The following is a 15,980-nucleotide window of genomic DNA, read 5'->3' as shown; positions in this document are numbered from 1 at the left end:
AATTTAAATGACTGTATAATTGAGTTTCCTCCAAAGCATACATATGTACCCATTAAAAAAAGTAGTATATATAATTATGAAAGGACTTACATATTTGGTTTCTCGACCAGCTGCTCGTGGAAGAGTTGTAGGTGTCTGTATGAAAATAAAAATAATTATACTACTGAAGTAGTCAAGAAAATACTAAAAGACTCAACTTCTGAGATGTGTTCACCTTATTTCCTATTAAGACTTTCTAACCATTACTCCCTCTTTTCTATACAAAATACTTTGTTCCTCTGAAAATTATTCCATTAAAATATATCACTTTAATGTTCATTTCATTGCTGTTATCTATCAACTGTCTGGTAAATTTTCCCTTATTTACTGGTAATGTTCATTTGTGGATCATAACACTTCCTTATATGATCTTTGGCTATTTAAAAATTCACATAGAACTCTCTCTTCTCTCAATTCTTTGAGCTGTTCAGCTCCAAAGATATTCTCATCCATTCCATTTCAATTATCCACTCCCAGGACTATTTCTAGACGTTGCCTTCACAAATAAAATGGAAAACCTCTGAAATTTCAATTTCTAACATCCTACTCTCAGAACTCTACCTCCTATGTACCAGCTTCATTTCTCATATATCCTCAATGCAACATTTCTTCAGCCTCACTGAGACTTCAGAATCATTGACCCTTACCAGCTTTATTCTGCCTTTATTACCTCAGCTTATGTATATTTCATATTCTCAGTCATTTTCGTATCTTAATTTCTCTTGCCTCCCTCTCTCCTTGTGACAAACTTACCTGAAAAAAAAAATCAAAAACAAAAAAACTACCCTGAATGGACTTTATCATCCATCTCCTCTAAACTTGTACCTAAAAAGCAAAACATTGCTGGGGATACTCTCTCAACCAAGCTAATTGATTTCATTATAAATTCATGATTATCAGCTTCAAATGGACATTCAATACTGCTTGGTAAGCCCCCAATCTTTCTCTTGTAGGCCCATTTTCCCACTTTCTGAGATGAGATGGCTATTTGATTCATTCATCTATTTAACAAATATTTATTATGCATCTAAAGTGTGCCAGGAACTATTCTACACCCTTCAAACTTATCAGTGAAAAAAAGAGACAAAGATGCCCTGCCCTTGTGGAGCTTCCATGCAGCAGGAGAGAAAATAAACAACAAAATAATAAATAAGTAAATTGCATCATAAGTTAGAAGGTGGTAAATGCAATGAAAAGGAAGAGTAGAAATAATTTGAAGACTAGGGAGGTCAAGAGTGCTGAGGGCTTCCAATTTTAAATAGGATGGTCAGTGTACAAAGGTGACATTTGACCAACAATTTGAAGGAAGTGAGGGAGTTGACTAGTGGATATCTAGATAAAGAGCATTCCAACAAGATGGTACAAGTACAAAGTTCCTACGGTCAATTTTCACCTCTAAGAATGATGGCTAGAGAACTCAAGGCAACCTTTCCATAATAGACAATATAAAAGTTGAACAAAATATTGGAAAATATCTTATTAAAAAGATTGATGAGCTAATAAGAGAGTGAAGAATTTGAGGGCAAGATCAGGAGAGGTTGGGAATCCGAAGAGAGGAGTCAAGCCTTTGAGACCTGCTTTTACCCTGAGGATGTCTGCAAAGCTAATCCAAACTTTTTGAGAGTCTCAGAGATATAGGAAGATACAAGTCAGAGTCCAGGACCCGCCAAGAATAGATTGAGCTCCAGGACTAGGAGTGATCCAGAAGACCTCACATGGTCTTTAGCCTAGTCTCAAATCATCTAAGAATGATTGTTTAGAAAAAAAATCATCTCAAAACCTTAGATTAAATTAAAGCAATCCTTCTTTTCTAGTGTTCCTGGTGTCTGACAGAAGCAAAGAAAAGGCTCTTTATAGCATGATAATGCCATCTGAGGCCTCAAATGAGTTCTATAAATAAATTTTCAAGTAGAATATCCAACACACAATCAGAGTCAGATACACAAAGCAGTAAGACAATGTGAATGAGAATGGGCAGCAAAAATAAACAACCAAAAAAGACCCATAGAAAATCCAGAAATGTGCTTTCTTAGAACCAGACTGAAAAACAACCATACTCCACCATATTTTTTAAGATAAAAAATAAGCTTGCAAATTTTTACAGGGAACTAGATACTATAAAAAAATGTTAGAACTGATTTGAAAAAGAACTAACTGTGTTAAGGCAGGAGTATGTCTGGCACATTCAAGGCCCACCAAGGAGGTGAGCAGGGCTGGAGTGGAGTGAGGAAAGGAGAGAGAAGGAGAGCAGCTCACAGAAGAGTTGGGAGGCCAGATCAAAGAGCCCTTCCAGGAGCTGATAAGGACTTTGGCTTATATCCAATGGACACGTGTAGACACTGCTGGTTTTGTTTTGTTGTTGTTGCTGTTTTTGTTTTTGGTGAAGAAGATTGGCCCTGAGCTAACATCTGTTGCCAATCCTCCTCTTTTTGTTTGAGGAAGATTGTCCCTGAGCCAACATCTGGGCCAATCTTCCTCTATTTTGTATATGGGATGCTGCCACAGCATGGCTTGATGAGCAGTGTATAGGTCCGCACCCAAGATCCGAACCTGCAAACCCCAGTCCACCAAAGCAGAGCACTCAAATTTAACCACTACACCACCGGGATGGCCCTAGCACTGCTGGTTTTAAGCAGAGGAGGATCATAATCTGATTACGCTTTAAAAGGATCTCTCTGTTTGATGTATTCAGAATGCATTATAGTGAAGCAAGGATATAGAGAAAAGGCTATTGTACTATCCCGCAAAACATGATGATGGCTCAGTAGCACAGAAGCAATGACATAGTATATTCCATATATATTCTCAATCTATAGCAACAGGATTTCTAACAGAAGAGATGTTGAATGTGAGAGAAAGAGAGGAATAAAATGTGACACCAAAGTTTCTGGCCTTGAGTAAATGAAAGGCTGGAATTCTATCAATGGAGATGGGAAGGCAGGATATGGAATAGTCTTTATGAGAAGAGATCTAGGTTTCATTTTTGAGATATTTATTAGAAATCTAAATGGAAATGACGAGTAGGTAGCTGGGAGACTTGAGTCTGGAAGAGAATCCTGGACTAGAGATATAAATTTGAGAGTTGTCCACATATTCTCAGTTTTCAAAACATGAGACTGGGTGAGAACACCAAAGGAATGAAAAGAGAGAGAAATGAGAAGCCTAAGGACTGAGCCCTAGAACACCCCAATACTGATATTCTGGGAAGAAGAGGATGGACCAGCAAAGGAGACTAAGAAATAATAATGACCAGTGAGGTAGGAGAAACACTGAGAGAGCATGATGTCCTGGAAGGCACTAGAGGAATGTGTATCAAAGAGGAGGGAGCTATCGCCTGTCTCCAATTCTGTTGAGATGTCAGCTCAGGTCAGGATTGAGCGTACAGTAATGGGGAGGACTTCAGGAACCTTGGACAAAGCGGTTTGCACAGTATGGTGCCATCTAAAGCCTGAATGGAAGGGATTAAAGAGGGAATGGGAGAAGAATAACTGAAAGTAGAATACAAATTTTTGTCATTCTTCCCCATCATACCATCCGTCTTTAATCTCATTAATAACCTTAAAATTTTCTTCACTGACAGGTGTTAGCTATGAAACAAATAAAGATATTAACTATAAATTTCTTCATTTTCCCACCATCAATCTATGACCACACTTGCATCTGCACCTCTCATTTCCTCTATTTTCTGGTCTGTTACAGTAGAGGACATTTCCAACTTTGTAGCAAAGGATACTCATTTGAATTAGGCTTTAGGTTCTATGCTCTTCTAAAGGAATTTTGTCCTTCAGGATCTCTTTTTCTTATGTATAGTCAGTACCTCCTTCTCACTGAATCAACCTCACTAACATATCAACTTGTTCTTGTTATTTTCAGCTTTAAAAAGCAGACAAAAATTCTTCCTTGACCTCACTATGACCCAATTTCCATCTTCTTAGCCCAAGATGTCAAAGTAGCTGTTTTTGTTTGTTTCTTTTACGTCCTCTGCCTCTGCTTTCTCACCTCACAGCACTTTTCAACATCAAAGATAAGGAGAGCAAAGGGGTAGTGTAGGGAATAAAAGTTAAGGATGGTGAAAAGAAATATCTATGAGGATCATATCAAGGTGGTCCTTCAGCCTGGTGGAGAGAAAGGAACAGTTAACTATAGGTTTACACAACTTGCCAGCTTCTGGTGAGTCCCTTTCCTGATCCCTTCCTTGGCGATGACAACTGGGACAGCTATAGGAAAAGAGGAGTGTAGAGTGCCATAAGCACAGGTACAGGGTGGCCAAAGTGGGGGTCAGTGTCACCAGGGTGGAGGAGAAGCAGCAAGAGGGAAATGGTTGATATTATGGATTTTCTACATTCTGAGGATATGCCCAGAGAACTTTGATTTTCCACGGAAAAAGAGAAAGACACCCGAAAAATGTAAATACTGTAAAGGAAAACAATGGTTCAGCCACTGCACTCCTAGGTATTTACCCAAGAGAAATGAAAGCATATGTCTGTACAAAGTCTTGTTTACAAATGTTCTTAGCAGCTCTGTTAGCAATAGCCCCAAATTAGAAATAACCCAAATGTCCAACAACTGGTAAATAAAGTATGGTACAACCACACGATGGAATACTACTCAGCAACAAAAAGAAATGAACTATTTATACATGCAAAAATATGGATGAATCTCAACCGCCTTCTACTAAGTATGAAAAGTCAGACTCTAAAGACTGCATACTGTGTGATTCTATTTATCTGACATTCTTGAAAAGGCAAAAGTGTAAGGACAGAGAAAAGAGCAGCAGTTGTCCGTAACCTGGGTTGGAGGGAGGGATATATGCAAAGGAGCACAATGGAACTTTTTCATTTGATGGAAGTGTTTTGCATCTTGGATGTGGTGGTGGTTACACAACTGCTTTGTCAAAACTCATTGAACTGTACACTACAAGGGCGACTTTTACAGTGGGTAAATTATAACTCATAAACTCGACTTTAAAAAAAACTATATAAGCTACAATAAAGAACTTAACATGGGGATTGGAGAACAGGCGGGATACTGAACAAATTCTTGAACTGGAATATCAGATCAAGAAATCCTCTTGAAGGAATTAGGAAGCAACAGATAGAAAAAAGATATAAAGATTAAGAGAGATGGAACACAGAAGCAAAGGTGACAAAATGAGTATGAGAGTCCCAGGAGGAAAGAAATGTTCGAAAAAATAATGATTAAAAATTATCCCGAATGTAAGGGGAAGAAAATATTGAGGACTTCGAATGAAAGGTCACAGAGAGTATCGCTACAGACGCATAAGAGAAAAAACAATGCACATCTAGACATGTTATAGGAAAAATCAGTAACATCATAGATACAGATAGAATCCCAAAAGATTACAGAGCCACTCTGGAAATGAACAGTCTATAGCGCAGGAGGAAATATCATGCTGACAAAATACTTCGCAAGTATGTTGTTGAAGAAGATGATCCTGGGGGGAAAAATGTGTTGAAGCTCAAGGACCTGTAATTTTACGCCCAGCAAAACTATAATTTAAATAAAAGGGCCAAATAAAGATATTCTCAGGAACATAGCCATAAAACCACCACAAAAGATCTTGTTTAATACAATTTTCAGCAAGATTCCAAAAGAAGAAAAATAAATCCAAGAGAAAGCTACGAATGTGGGAGAAATAAGGATCTAAATAAAGAATAAGTGTCTAAACAAAGAAGAGATCAAGAAAAATATAAGCATAAAAATTCAGACATAAAAGTCCAAAAACTACTAACAAATTATGTCTGCATATATGTATATATATGGAGGGGTCTCTATATATACATATCTTGATTAAAAAGAAGTGGAAAGTGAAAAGTGCTATAGTACTTACCTAATTTTGTAAAAAGATATTTGTAAGCTTTAAAATTGATAGGAAAATAAACATAATTATTGTCTTTAATAATTTATGTGTAACTACAAAAAGTAACAAAAATATAAAGTAAAATTTTCAAAGTTTTCAAACCAGTCAATGTCAAAATATCCAAAGGAAAGCAGGAAAAGCAAAAAAGAAAACATTTTAAATAGAAAATCTAAAATAAGATAACAGAAATTAGTCCTAAGATAACAAGAATTACAGTAATTATAAATGGCTTAAGGTCCCAGATAAACAAAATCTCAGATAGAATATAAAAGTGATATCCAGAAATATGTTGTCCTGAAAAAAATTAGACAAGTGGATACAAAAAGATAAAAAGTAAAGTAATAGAAAATAGTAAAAAAGTAATAGAAAAATAAAGTAATAGAAAATATTTAAAAATTAATAGAAAAAAGTAATAAAAATATATCTAAGAAAACATGAATTAAAAATTACATATATATATTACTTATATAAGGACACTATTTTCATACTAGAGTAAAAAGAACAATCTTAGGTGCAAAAGGATTATATATGTTATTAAAGGTTATGAAAATCAAAAGATGAGAAGGAACATCAACACATAAGCAACAACAATATAGGTTCAAAATACGTAAGTCAAATCCAATAAACCCTTCTCTAGCTTTATCTTTCTCTTCCTCTTGGCAGCAAGCACCACTATTTTATTTTCTTAAACACTCGCCTCTCGTAGCTTCCATGATATCACAGTGCTCAGATTTTCCTCTTACCACAATGGACCTCTCATTCTCCTTTGCTGGCTCCCACTCACCCTTCTTTATTGGACCTACAACGTTTTGTTCTTTGGAGCTCTGTACAGGGCGCTCCTGTACACATCGAGAGCCCTGTACATCAATGTGCTGGTCATCCTCAGATCTTTCCTACCAGCTCCAGACCCACAGGTTTCAGGCCTCCTTAATACACACCTCAAACTCGTCCTGTCCAAAGCTAACATAACCCTCTTCCCTCCATTGCACTGCCCCTCCTTCACAGTTGACTATGCTCAAGGCAGAGACCTGGAGCTCATCCATGAATCCATGATTCTTCTCTCCTTCATCACTCACATCCAAACTCCCAGCAAGCCTGACATGTCTCTCTCAAACCCACATGCTTCTCTCTAGCTCCCCTGAAGCTACCCTATCCAGGCCACCATCACTGACTGCCCCTCCGACCTCAGCAGCCTCCTCACAGCAGCCATCATGATCTTTTTCGATAGTTTCATATTATTCATGCCACCCCCCAATATTTTACATCTTCCCATTTCCTTGGAATCCAAAACTCATGCCATGGCTTATAAGTATCTAAATCACTGTCTCCAGCCCACCTTCTCAACCTCAGTTTAGACGGTTCACCCCGGGCTCACGCTACTACGACCACTCTGGCTTTCATCTTCATATACACTAAGTGTTTTCCTGCCTCGGGAAATTTGCACATGCTTCCTTCTCTGCCTGAAGGCTACTGTCCCTCCTCTTTCAACGGCTGGCTTCTTTCCCTCTTTGCTTTCAGGTGAATTCTACTTTCTGGCCACTGCATCTGTCGTGCGCCTCTTAGGTTACTCCGGCGTGCTCACCATTATCTCCCTCGTGCCTCACAGTGCCAAGCCCACAGTAGGCACTGAATAAATATTGATTGAATGAAATAACTGCCTTAAATTTAGTGGCCTAGAATAATGCATTTTTAACACTATACGCATCAAATATTTGTTAAATCAATAATTTTGATTATTATTCACATATTACTTCTTAAATCCTATTCCTATTATATTTAATATAATATATTTTTATATGTTCAACAAATAAAATAAGAAAAATATATCTTAGAATTTATAGAGTATCTCTTTGGCAAATCAAACAAAGTTTTGTATTTTTAACTTAAAAGACAAAGAATATACAACAAAATAGATTACACACACAGAAACTACTATTATCGATTTGTAGGTCCTCTCTACTAAAATATAACTTCTTAATACTGACAGTGATTGGTTACTGGGTTTCTATGTCATTATTAATGGATATTTGTCTATAGTGTTACAATTGAAAATTAGGAATACTCTTCTAGTCATAAGCAATTCTGTACATTTAAAACCAACTTCCTACACACAATGTCCAATTTTTTTAAAAGAACAAGCAAAAAGTATTTATACTAATTCTAAGAGAGGAAATAAGGCTGACAAAAAAACCCTAACAATTATCTATAAAGGAAAAACCACAACCATTTTGAAATGTGGAGAAGTACATCCGTCCTGTGTTCAAAAATATATTTTGGAGAAATGTAGTATTTTATTCCAACAAATGAAAATGGCTACACTATAAGAAGTAAATGTTTAAAATTCAGTTACAACAATTCATGCTTTAGTAATACTCTAACAATCTAAAATATCCAGTTTTCTGTGCCTCTGAGTCAAAAAACAATGAAATTAATTCAGTCAACCAAAAGAAAAAAATTCCAGAAAAAATACCTGTGCAAAAGCTCTGAGACTAATGTGACTTTAGTCGACTTCATTCTCCACTTCTGTAAATTACGTGAGTACTGAGGCTGAGGTTTAAGACGATATTAAGCCACAAATTCTACATGCAATTCCATACAGCTCCTTAAAATGCCAAAATATAACAACATAGTCTAGTACATTGGCTTTCAAATTGTTTAGAACTTGACCCACAGTCAGACATAGATTTGACTTTGCAGCCTGTACACACATATTTAAACATGTACATGTAAACAAACTGAAACAAATATCAACAACACCTACTCACTATTTGGAATAGAGTCTGATGTCTTACATTCTTACCATTCTATTTTTAAAATGCTGTCTGCTTACAACAACAACAAAAATACTGGTTGCTATCCACTAAATTAATTTCCCAATTCGTTATTAGACCTCGACCTGCAGTTTAAAAATCATTGATCTGGTAGGCCTTACGGTTCAGTAAATCATATGAAATACATACATACTTTGATTGTGTCAGAACCCAACAATGTCTGTAGGGAACTTGAAGGAGAATCAGAAGAATGCTGGAAAATAAAAAAAAAGGACAAGCCTGTGATGCCCCATACTCAAGTAGAGAGAAATGAAGAGAAGCCAAGCAAATGTTTGAATTGCACATTCTAGTCTAAGGCATTACCATAGACAAGGAATCCTGTAAGACCTTATCAATGGTAGCACAGAGCTCTTCAGTTTGCTGCCTGAGCTGTGCAGGGGAACAGAACTGGAAGAATTGAAACCAGGTACTGAGTTAGAAATGAGTTTCGGGGTTGCGTGTCAAAAGCAGGGGTAATCTGAAGTCATTACCTCCAGAGGTGGGTCTAATGTTTTGTCCTTGAAGACACTGTCAGTCTTGGCTGGTTCATCTAGTGCCTAGTGATAAATGAAATAGTTCTCATGTGAGGCTTTTAGTCAAATATAAATGTAATAGAAAAGTCTCTTCAAAGAGAGCCCTGTCTATCTCAATATTTCCAAGAAAAAAATCTTTGAATGATTTGATGTGCTATTCTCCAACGTGGAGGCATTTTCCACACTTGTCCAGTTTCTCCTCTGGAATTAATGTCTCCAATACAAGGTGTTGGAATAAGGAAAGGAGGCTGAGTTTTCAAACATACAAATTTGGATGTCTCATACATCCAGATGAGCCTTGTCCTCTTCAAAGAAGACACCTTGGTAAACTATGCACAGAAATAATGAGGATATAGCCATTTCTGAAAATATTACAAAACTACTTTTGAGAAAATGCTTCAGGACCAGGTTATAAGAAACACGCACGCACACACACAAAATCTTGCCTCCTTTTTAATCATTTATATCCAAAGAAGTCTTGGCTACCTTATTCATCAAACTTGACCTCAAATGACATTTAACTATTTTGAAACATACTTTTTATTTATTGTGATATGTTTCAGCTGTATAAATGAAGAAAATAAAATAATCCTGTACATTTACACACTCCGTTGAGAATAAAGAGCAAAGTATTATAAAAAAAATAGAAACCAATGTGTACTCCTCACTGCTTCCTTGTTCTCCTTCCACATGAAAAGTAACCACTCCCATTAATTTTGTTTTTATCATTATATGTATGTCCTCAGTTCTTCTAAACATATTAACATATGTATACATCACTAAACAATACATAAGCTTATTTTTCACAATTCTTCTAGTTTTATGTAAGCATAATGCATGCTTCTGGAACTTATTTTTTTTTCGGTTTTGGTTGTTTTTTTTAAACCACTTTATCAAGTTACATTTGACATACAGAAACCTGCAACTATGTAATGTGTACAACTGATGATCTTAGAAATAAGTATACATCCATGAAAGCATCTCCACAATCTATGCCACGAACATATCCATCACCTCCAAAAGTTTCCTTCCGCCTTTATTGTTACTTTTTCCCTATAGTTATTTATTCTCTCCCTTCACTGCCACATACTGTCCCATTGTTTGAATATTCCACAACAAAACGGATACCTTCTTCTATTGCTGGATATTTAGGGCGCACCCTATTTTCACTATTGTAAACGGTAACAACTATCACCCATGTACATGTTTCTTTATACACGTGCTCGTAGTAAGACTAAAGTAGCTGCACAATAGCATAATAGAAGATAGTCAAGTTTATCAAGTATTGTCAAATTGTTCTTTAAAACAATTGTACAATTTCATGCTCATAATATCAATGAATGAGAGTTCTTGTTTTCCAACTGTAAAAAATATTAATATCCTGATATACCTGAAATACCTCTCTTTAGTTTTAGATTGCACTTCCCTCATAATTTTTGAGTTTGGGCATCTTTCATATGTTTATTTATGTTTTCTTTCATATATTTGCTCATTTTTCTGTTGGATAGTCTGTTTTTTGTCTATTTGTTGGAAAATTTTACATGTTCTGGGAACAAAGTATTTGTCAATTACATGCGGTACAAATGTCTTCTCCCACTCTTGGCTTTCCTTCTCATGATTGTGGTGATGTCTGTTGATAATACACAGTTTCCATTGCAATGTGGTCAAATTTTTCAATGTTTTCCTTTGTGATTGGTGCTTGCTTTCAAAAACTTTTCCCTAAAATAAGAAGTTACTCCCCTAGGTGGGAGCCTTCAAAGTTGGGGCGCTAGATGTGCAGTCTAAATCCTTCACTCCTCAGAGAGAAGCTGGGAGTTGCCTCCAAATGGCCTGGTGCTGTGACAAGGGTGGAGTTTACAGGGAGTGTCACAGCCTTTCCTACCCATTTTGATGTGAGTATTTTCTCATTCACCCGATGTGTGGGAGTCACTCAGATAGTTTCTAGATTTTTCTCAGAGGGCTTGCTCCATGTGTAGCTATACATTCAATGTGTCCATGGGAGGAGAGAGGCTCAGGAACCTTCTGTGTCTCCATCTTTTCCCTGTCTTTTATCATTCCTAAGATCTATTTGTGTCTACCTACTTTTTTTAAATCAATTTCTCTAGAGAATTATTAATTTCTAATCTCTTAATTGGACTAACTTTTGGCTTTGATCTTCTTTGGCATACTCACAATCCATTTCAGTAATTTCTGTTCATATCTTTACTATTTCCTACCTTCTACATTTTTTTGGATTTATCCTGCTTTTCCTCAAAGTATTCCTTTTGTTGCATTCCACAAGCTGTGATATGTAGTATGGTCACTGTCATTCAATTCTAAATACATCTTTAAAACTTTCCAGTAAGCTTTCTTAGACCCATGGGTTATTTAAAAGTAGTTTTCCTTTTTAATTTTTTAAAATATGAGGATTTTTTTCCAATTTTTAGTTGCCTATTAATTTAGTTATATTATGGCTAGAGAACTTCTTCATAATAGTAATTTCTTATGTAGTTGAGATTTATGGCATAAGACATGGTCAGTTTTTATAAATATTCAATTTATGCTTAAGAAAATATCTATTTTCTAATTGTTGTCCACAGGCTTCTGAATGTGTGTATGTATATGTGTGTGCATCTATTAAATCAAGATTATTCATTGTTTTGTTCAAATCATCTCTAATTTTACTGGAAGTTTTGCATGCTTATTCTATCAGTAATTGAGAATTGCATCATAAAATCTCATGGAATTGTAGTGGGTCTGTTAATTTCTCCCTGTGATCCTAGCAATTTTTGCTCAACATAATTTGAAGCCATTTTATTAGGGATTCATAATTAGAAGAAATATTCCCTACTCTTGAATTAAATTTTTATCCTTCTGAAGTGACTGTGTTTTTCCTCAATAGTGCTTTGTTTCTTAATATCTCTTTTGCCTGATTTAACCAAATAATTTGATTAGCATTTTACTAGTATATAATTTTTTGCCTTTTTATTTTCAACTTTCTGGATCCAAACCTCAAAAGTTGGTGCTTTATAAACAGCAAATGTCTAGAACTTATTTTTTCAGTCCAGTCTAGTCACCATTGTCTTTTAATTTGAGAGGTTAACATTTCCTTTATTATAATTACTTATTTATTTAAATTTGTGTCCAAAATATTTTTGTTTTACTTTTGTATCACTTTTTCTATTTCATTTTTTATTCAATTTTTGAATTTTTTAAATTGATTAAATTTGGGTTTTTTCTTATTCATTTTTTTCCCCCTCCACTAATTTGGATATCGTGGCAGAGACAATGCTAGGCATTCATCAGTTACTTTCATTCTCTCAGGCACACATATACATTTCCTTGGTCTCAACAATTTAGGGATGGGCTTGCGACTGATTCTTGTTAAATGAATGTGAGCAAAAGTGATGCCTAACTTCTGGTGCAAGGCAGTTAAGAGTGGATATGACTTCATCATTCTCTTTCATCTTCTTCAGATCACTAAGATGCAACATGGAAATAGACTACATTCCTGAGTCACTATTAGAGGAGAGCCAGGTGGGAGGGCCAAACCAACGTATGCCAGAGTGTGATGTGGGAAGGAGATAAAAGCTGATTGTTTTAAGCCACTGAAATGTCACGGTTTGTCTATTGTGGCAGCAAGTGTTGCTTACATTATCTAATATAAACATTATTGACTATTTTTTTAGAAATTAACCTTGAAAAATTTCCCATTCATTCTAAGGTCTAAACCAAGCAATACAAAATCTAGATTAGATTCACATAATCTACAGTTATGTGTCGATTAATGACAGGGATGCTATCTGAGAAATGCGTTGTTAGGTGATTTTGTCACTGTGTGAACATCATATAGCGTACTTACACAAACCTAGATGGTATAGCTTACTACACACCTAGACTATGTGGTATAGCTTATTGCTCCTTGACTACAAACCTGTACAGGGTACTGAATATTGTAGGCAATTGTTTTATTTTGATCATCAATTCTAGGTATTTTAAAGCAGGAAGTTTTGGGGCAGGCCACATGGTGCAGTGGTTAAGTCCCGTACACCCCTCTTCAGCAGTCTGAGTTTGCAGGTTCAGGCCTCCAGCACAGACCTACGTCACTTGTCAAACCATGCTGTGGGGGCGACTTACATAGAAAAGTAGAGGAAGATTGGCACAGAAGTTAGCTCAGCACCAATCTTCCTCAAGCAAAAAACAAAAAAGAGGAAGATCGGCAACAGATGTTAGCTTAGAGTGAAACTTCCTCACCAAAAAAAAAGAGCAGGAAGTTTTTCAAGATATCTAGTTCCAATCCACTTTCAAAATTTGACTATCTACCAGCATTAAGGTTATTTGAAAAATACATGCCACGATTTATGAAAGCAATTACAAAAGAGGTTACCAAAAATGTGACAAACAATTGCAGACTAATTAGAATAAGTGGGTGGTCCCTAAAGGCAGTTACTTTTAAGAGAAAATGATCACTTAAATATATATGTTCTGGTAGGTCTGTAAACAAACATACAAATAAGATTCAGTTCTCTATTGCCATATCTTATATATAACCCTTTAGAATTACAGGCCCTGTCTTCTTGTTCAGATTTACCTTCTATTCGTCATTCCCTCATTATCATTCTGATAAGGTCATATACTGACCAGAGAGTTTCACACCCGTCATGGAACCATGGAAACTATTGCTCACCAGAATCAATTTTCTTCCTTCTAACAGAGTCAGTGATACAACAGATCCAGAGCTGTTAACCTTCACCAAGAGGCACCATGTCCAGATGCTAGAGTCATCATTTCAGCACGGGGTATACCCCTAAGAACTCAGAAAAGTGACATCTAAAAGATAAGATTTTACAATCTCCTCATTTCAATAACTCACAAGGGAAAATACTGTCTGGAAATTTTTTTCTCAAAATCCACTTCTCTGCATTAAATAACAACATAGAAAACATTGGCTATGATAACCTAATAGGAACACCTGAGATTGCCTCTTTCTTATCGTAAAAAAAATCTCTTTTGCTTTCCTCCTTCATCCTCTAAACGTATGACTAATCATGAGTAATGAATAGCAGGGAATAGAAAACATCAGAAAGATAACTTCCAGGTGATGTTCAGACAGTTTAATTTTTCCCTGTCATGGTGTTTTAATCACCATATGTTTACCTGTTGGTGAGGGAGGGGGAGGGGTGTTCCCACCCTACCATTATGGGGATGGCTGAATACATGACACCTGATGATGGGCAGATGAAATCAACAACAGTTTATTAATCCCATATATTCACAGCCCAGGGAAGAGAACGCTGCAAACCATACAGGGCCACACAGGGGTTGTGCTCAAGAACAGAGTGAGCAACCAGGGGTGGTGGGAGGCAGGCTTTGTAGTATCAAGATGGTGGTGTCCCCCAGGTCCATAGAAGGATGTGACTGGCTTGTTTGGATGCGGGAACTGTACCTGGTCAGTTTGATAAGGAAGGTTAGGGAACCTTCTCTGTGGGAGCAGAGTAGGGAGGGGGACGTCCACCATCTGAGGCCCTCTTAATTTCACCAGATGTCGAGGCAGCACGTAATATCGGGCCTTAATTTTAGGCTTTATGTCACACATGGCTTCCAACCATAAAGATAATCGTGGAGAAGAAAAAGATCAGAAAGTAAAGACAAGGACTAAGAACAAACTCCTTAGGAGAGAAGCTGGGTCTAGCCCCTCCTCACCTTTCCAACAATACCTTCTGTCTGCTCCTCGCTTGCAGGCTGCTCTTTAACTACAAAGAACCACTTGGGTTCTTTGAGCTTGCAGTGACGTTTTAACTACATGTTATTAATTCTACCTAGATTGTCCTTCCTCTACTCTCAACTCACTTTGAGAATTCCCATTCACCCTAAAGTCCCTAATCAAACTCCTTAAAATATTTTTTTTGGCCTTCATACCAGGCAGTCTGTCACTCCCTCCTTGGTGGCATCATCTCACTTTGTACATTTTATCATAACTACTTTTCAGCTGTATCTCTACCCTACTGGACCATTTGCCCTATTACAATCAGGAAATAAGGTATTTATCTTTGCAGCCCCAGGATAGAGCACATGATACATGCCCAGCAAAGATCTTTAAAATGAATTGAAAGGGTAAACTGACAAAGAATTGAGTTAGATGAAGGATGAACCATAGAAATAGCATGGTTTTAAAACTCCTCAGTAAAATGCTCTAGAGAAGTGGTTTAAACTCTTTGAATATTATAAATAACAAATTATTTCTTTTCCCATATTTTAACTAAATTTGTTTACCATTAAAGATCCGAGCATGTGATCAATATTAACATAATGAGATTTTTTTTTTTTTTTTTTTTTTTTTTTTGCTGGGAAAGATTGCCCTGAACTAGCAACTGTTGCCAATCTTCCTCTCTCTCTCTTGTTTTTTTTCCTCCTCCAAGGGCCAGTACATGGTTGTGTATTCTAGTTGTAAGTCCTTCTATGTGAGCAGCCACCACAGCATGGCTACTGACAGACGAGTGGTGTGGTTCTGCGCCCAGGAACTAAACCCTGGCCACCAAAGTGAGCGCACTGAACTTTAACCAGTAGGCCATCACAGCTGGCTCAATGAGCAGATATTTTTTTCAGCTGAAGTCAAATAGGGTTAATATCCTGGTTACTCTGTGGGAACTTACTATAGGCAAACACAACCTTTACTAGGCTATTTAAAATATTGAAATTTACTCAAAGAATGAAAAAACTACTCAGAACTCTTGGAAA

General features: G+C 36.5%; 1 protein-coding gene across 50 annotated transcripts in view; it reads right to left on the bottom strand.

Annotated features, from left to right (window-relative positions):
- MLIP (muscular LMNA interacting protein) overlaps positions 1-15,980 on the bottom strand; it is a 232,125-nt gene that overhangs the window by 74,680 nt on the left and 141,465 nt on the right. For 18 of the 50 annotated variants that reach the window (XM_070586268.1, XM_070586275.1, XM_070586292.1 and 15 more), the window contains 4 exons: positions 9,222-9,287; positions 9,055-9,138; positions 8,885-8,944; positions 91-135 (listed from right to left, as the gene is read on the bottom strand). In XM_070586268.1, the coding sequence (XP_070442369.1) occupies positions 91-135; positions 8,885-8,944; positions 9,055-9,138; positions 9,222-9,287 (255 nt within the window). The remainder of the gene's footprint in view (positions 1-90; positions 136-8,884; positions 8,945-9,054; positions 9,139-9,221; positions 9,288-15,980) is intronic. The other 32 variants (XM_070586258.1, XM_070586279.1, XM_070586286.1 and 29 more) reach the window with 4 other exon arrangements.

Source organism: Equus przewalskii, chromosome 19 (assembly GCF_037783145.1).
Source record: "Equus przewalskii isolate Varuska chromosome 19, EquPr2, whole genome shotgun sequence".
Lineage (NCBI taxonomy): Eukaryota > Metazoa > Chordata > Mammalia > Perissodactyla > Equidae > Equus > Equus przewalskii.
This window is presented reverse-complemented; position numbering and strand designations above follow the sequence as displayed.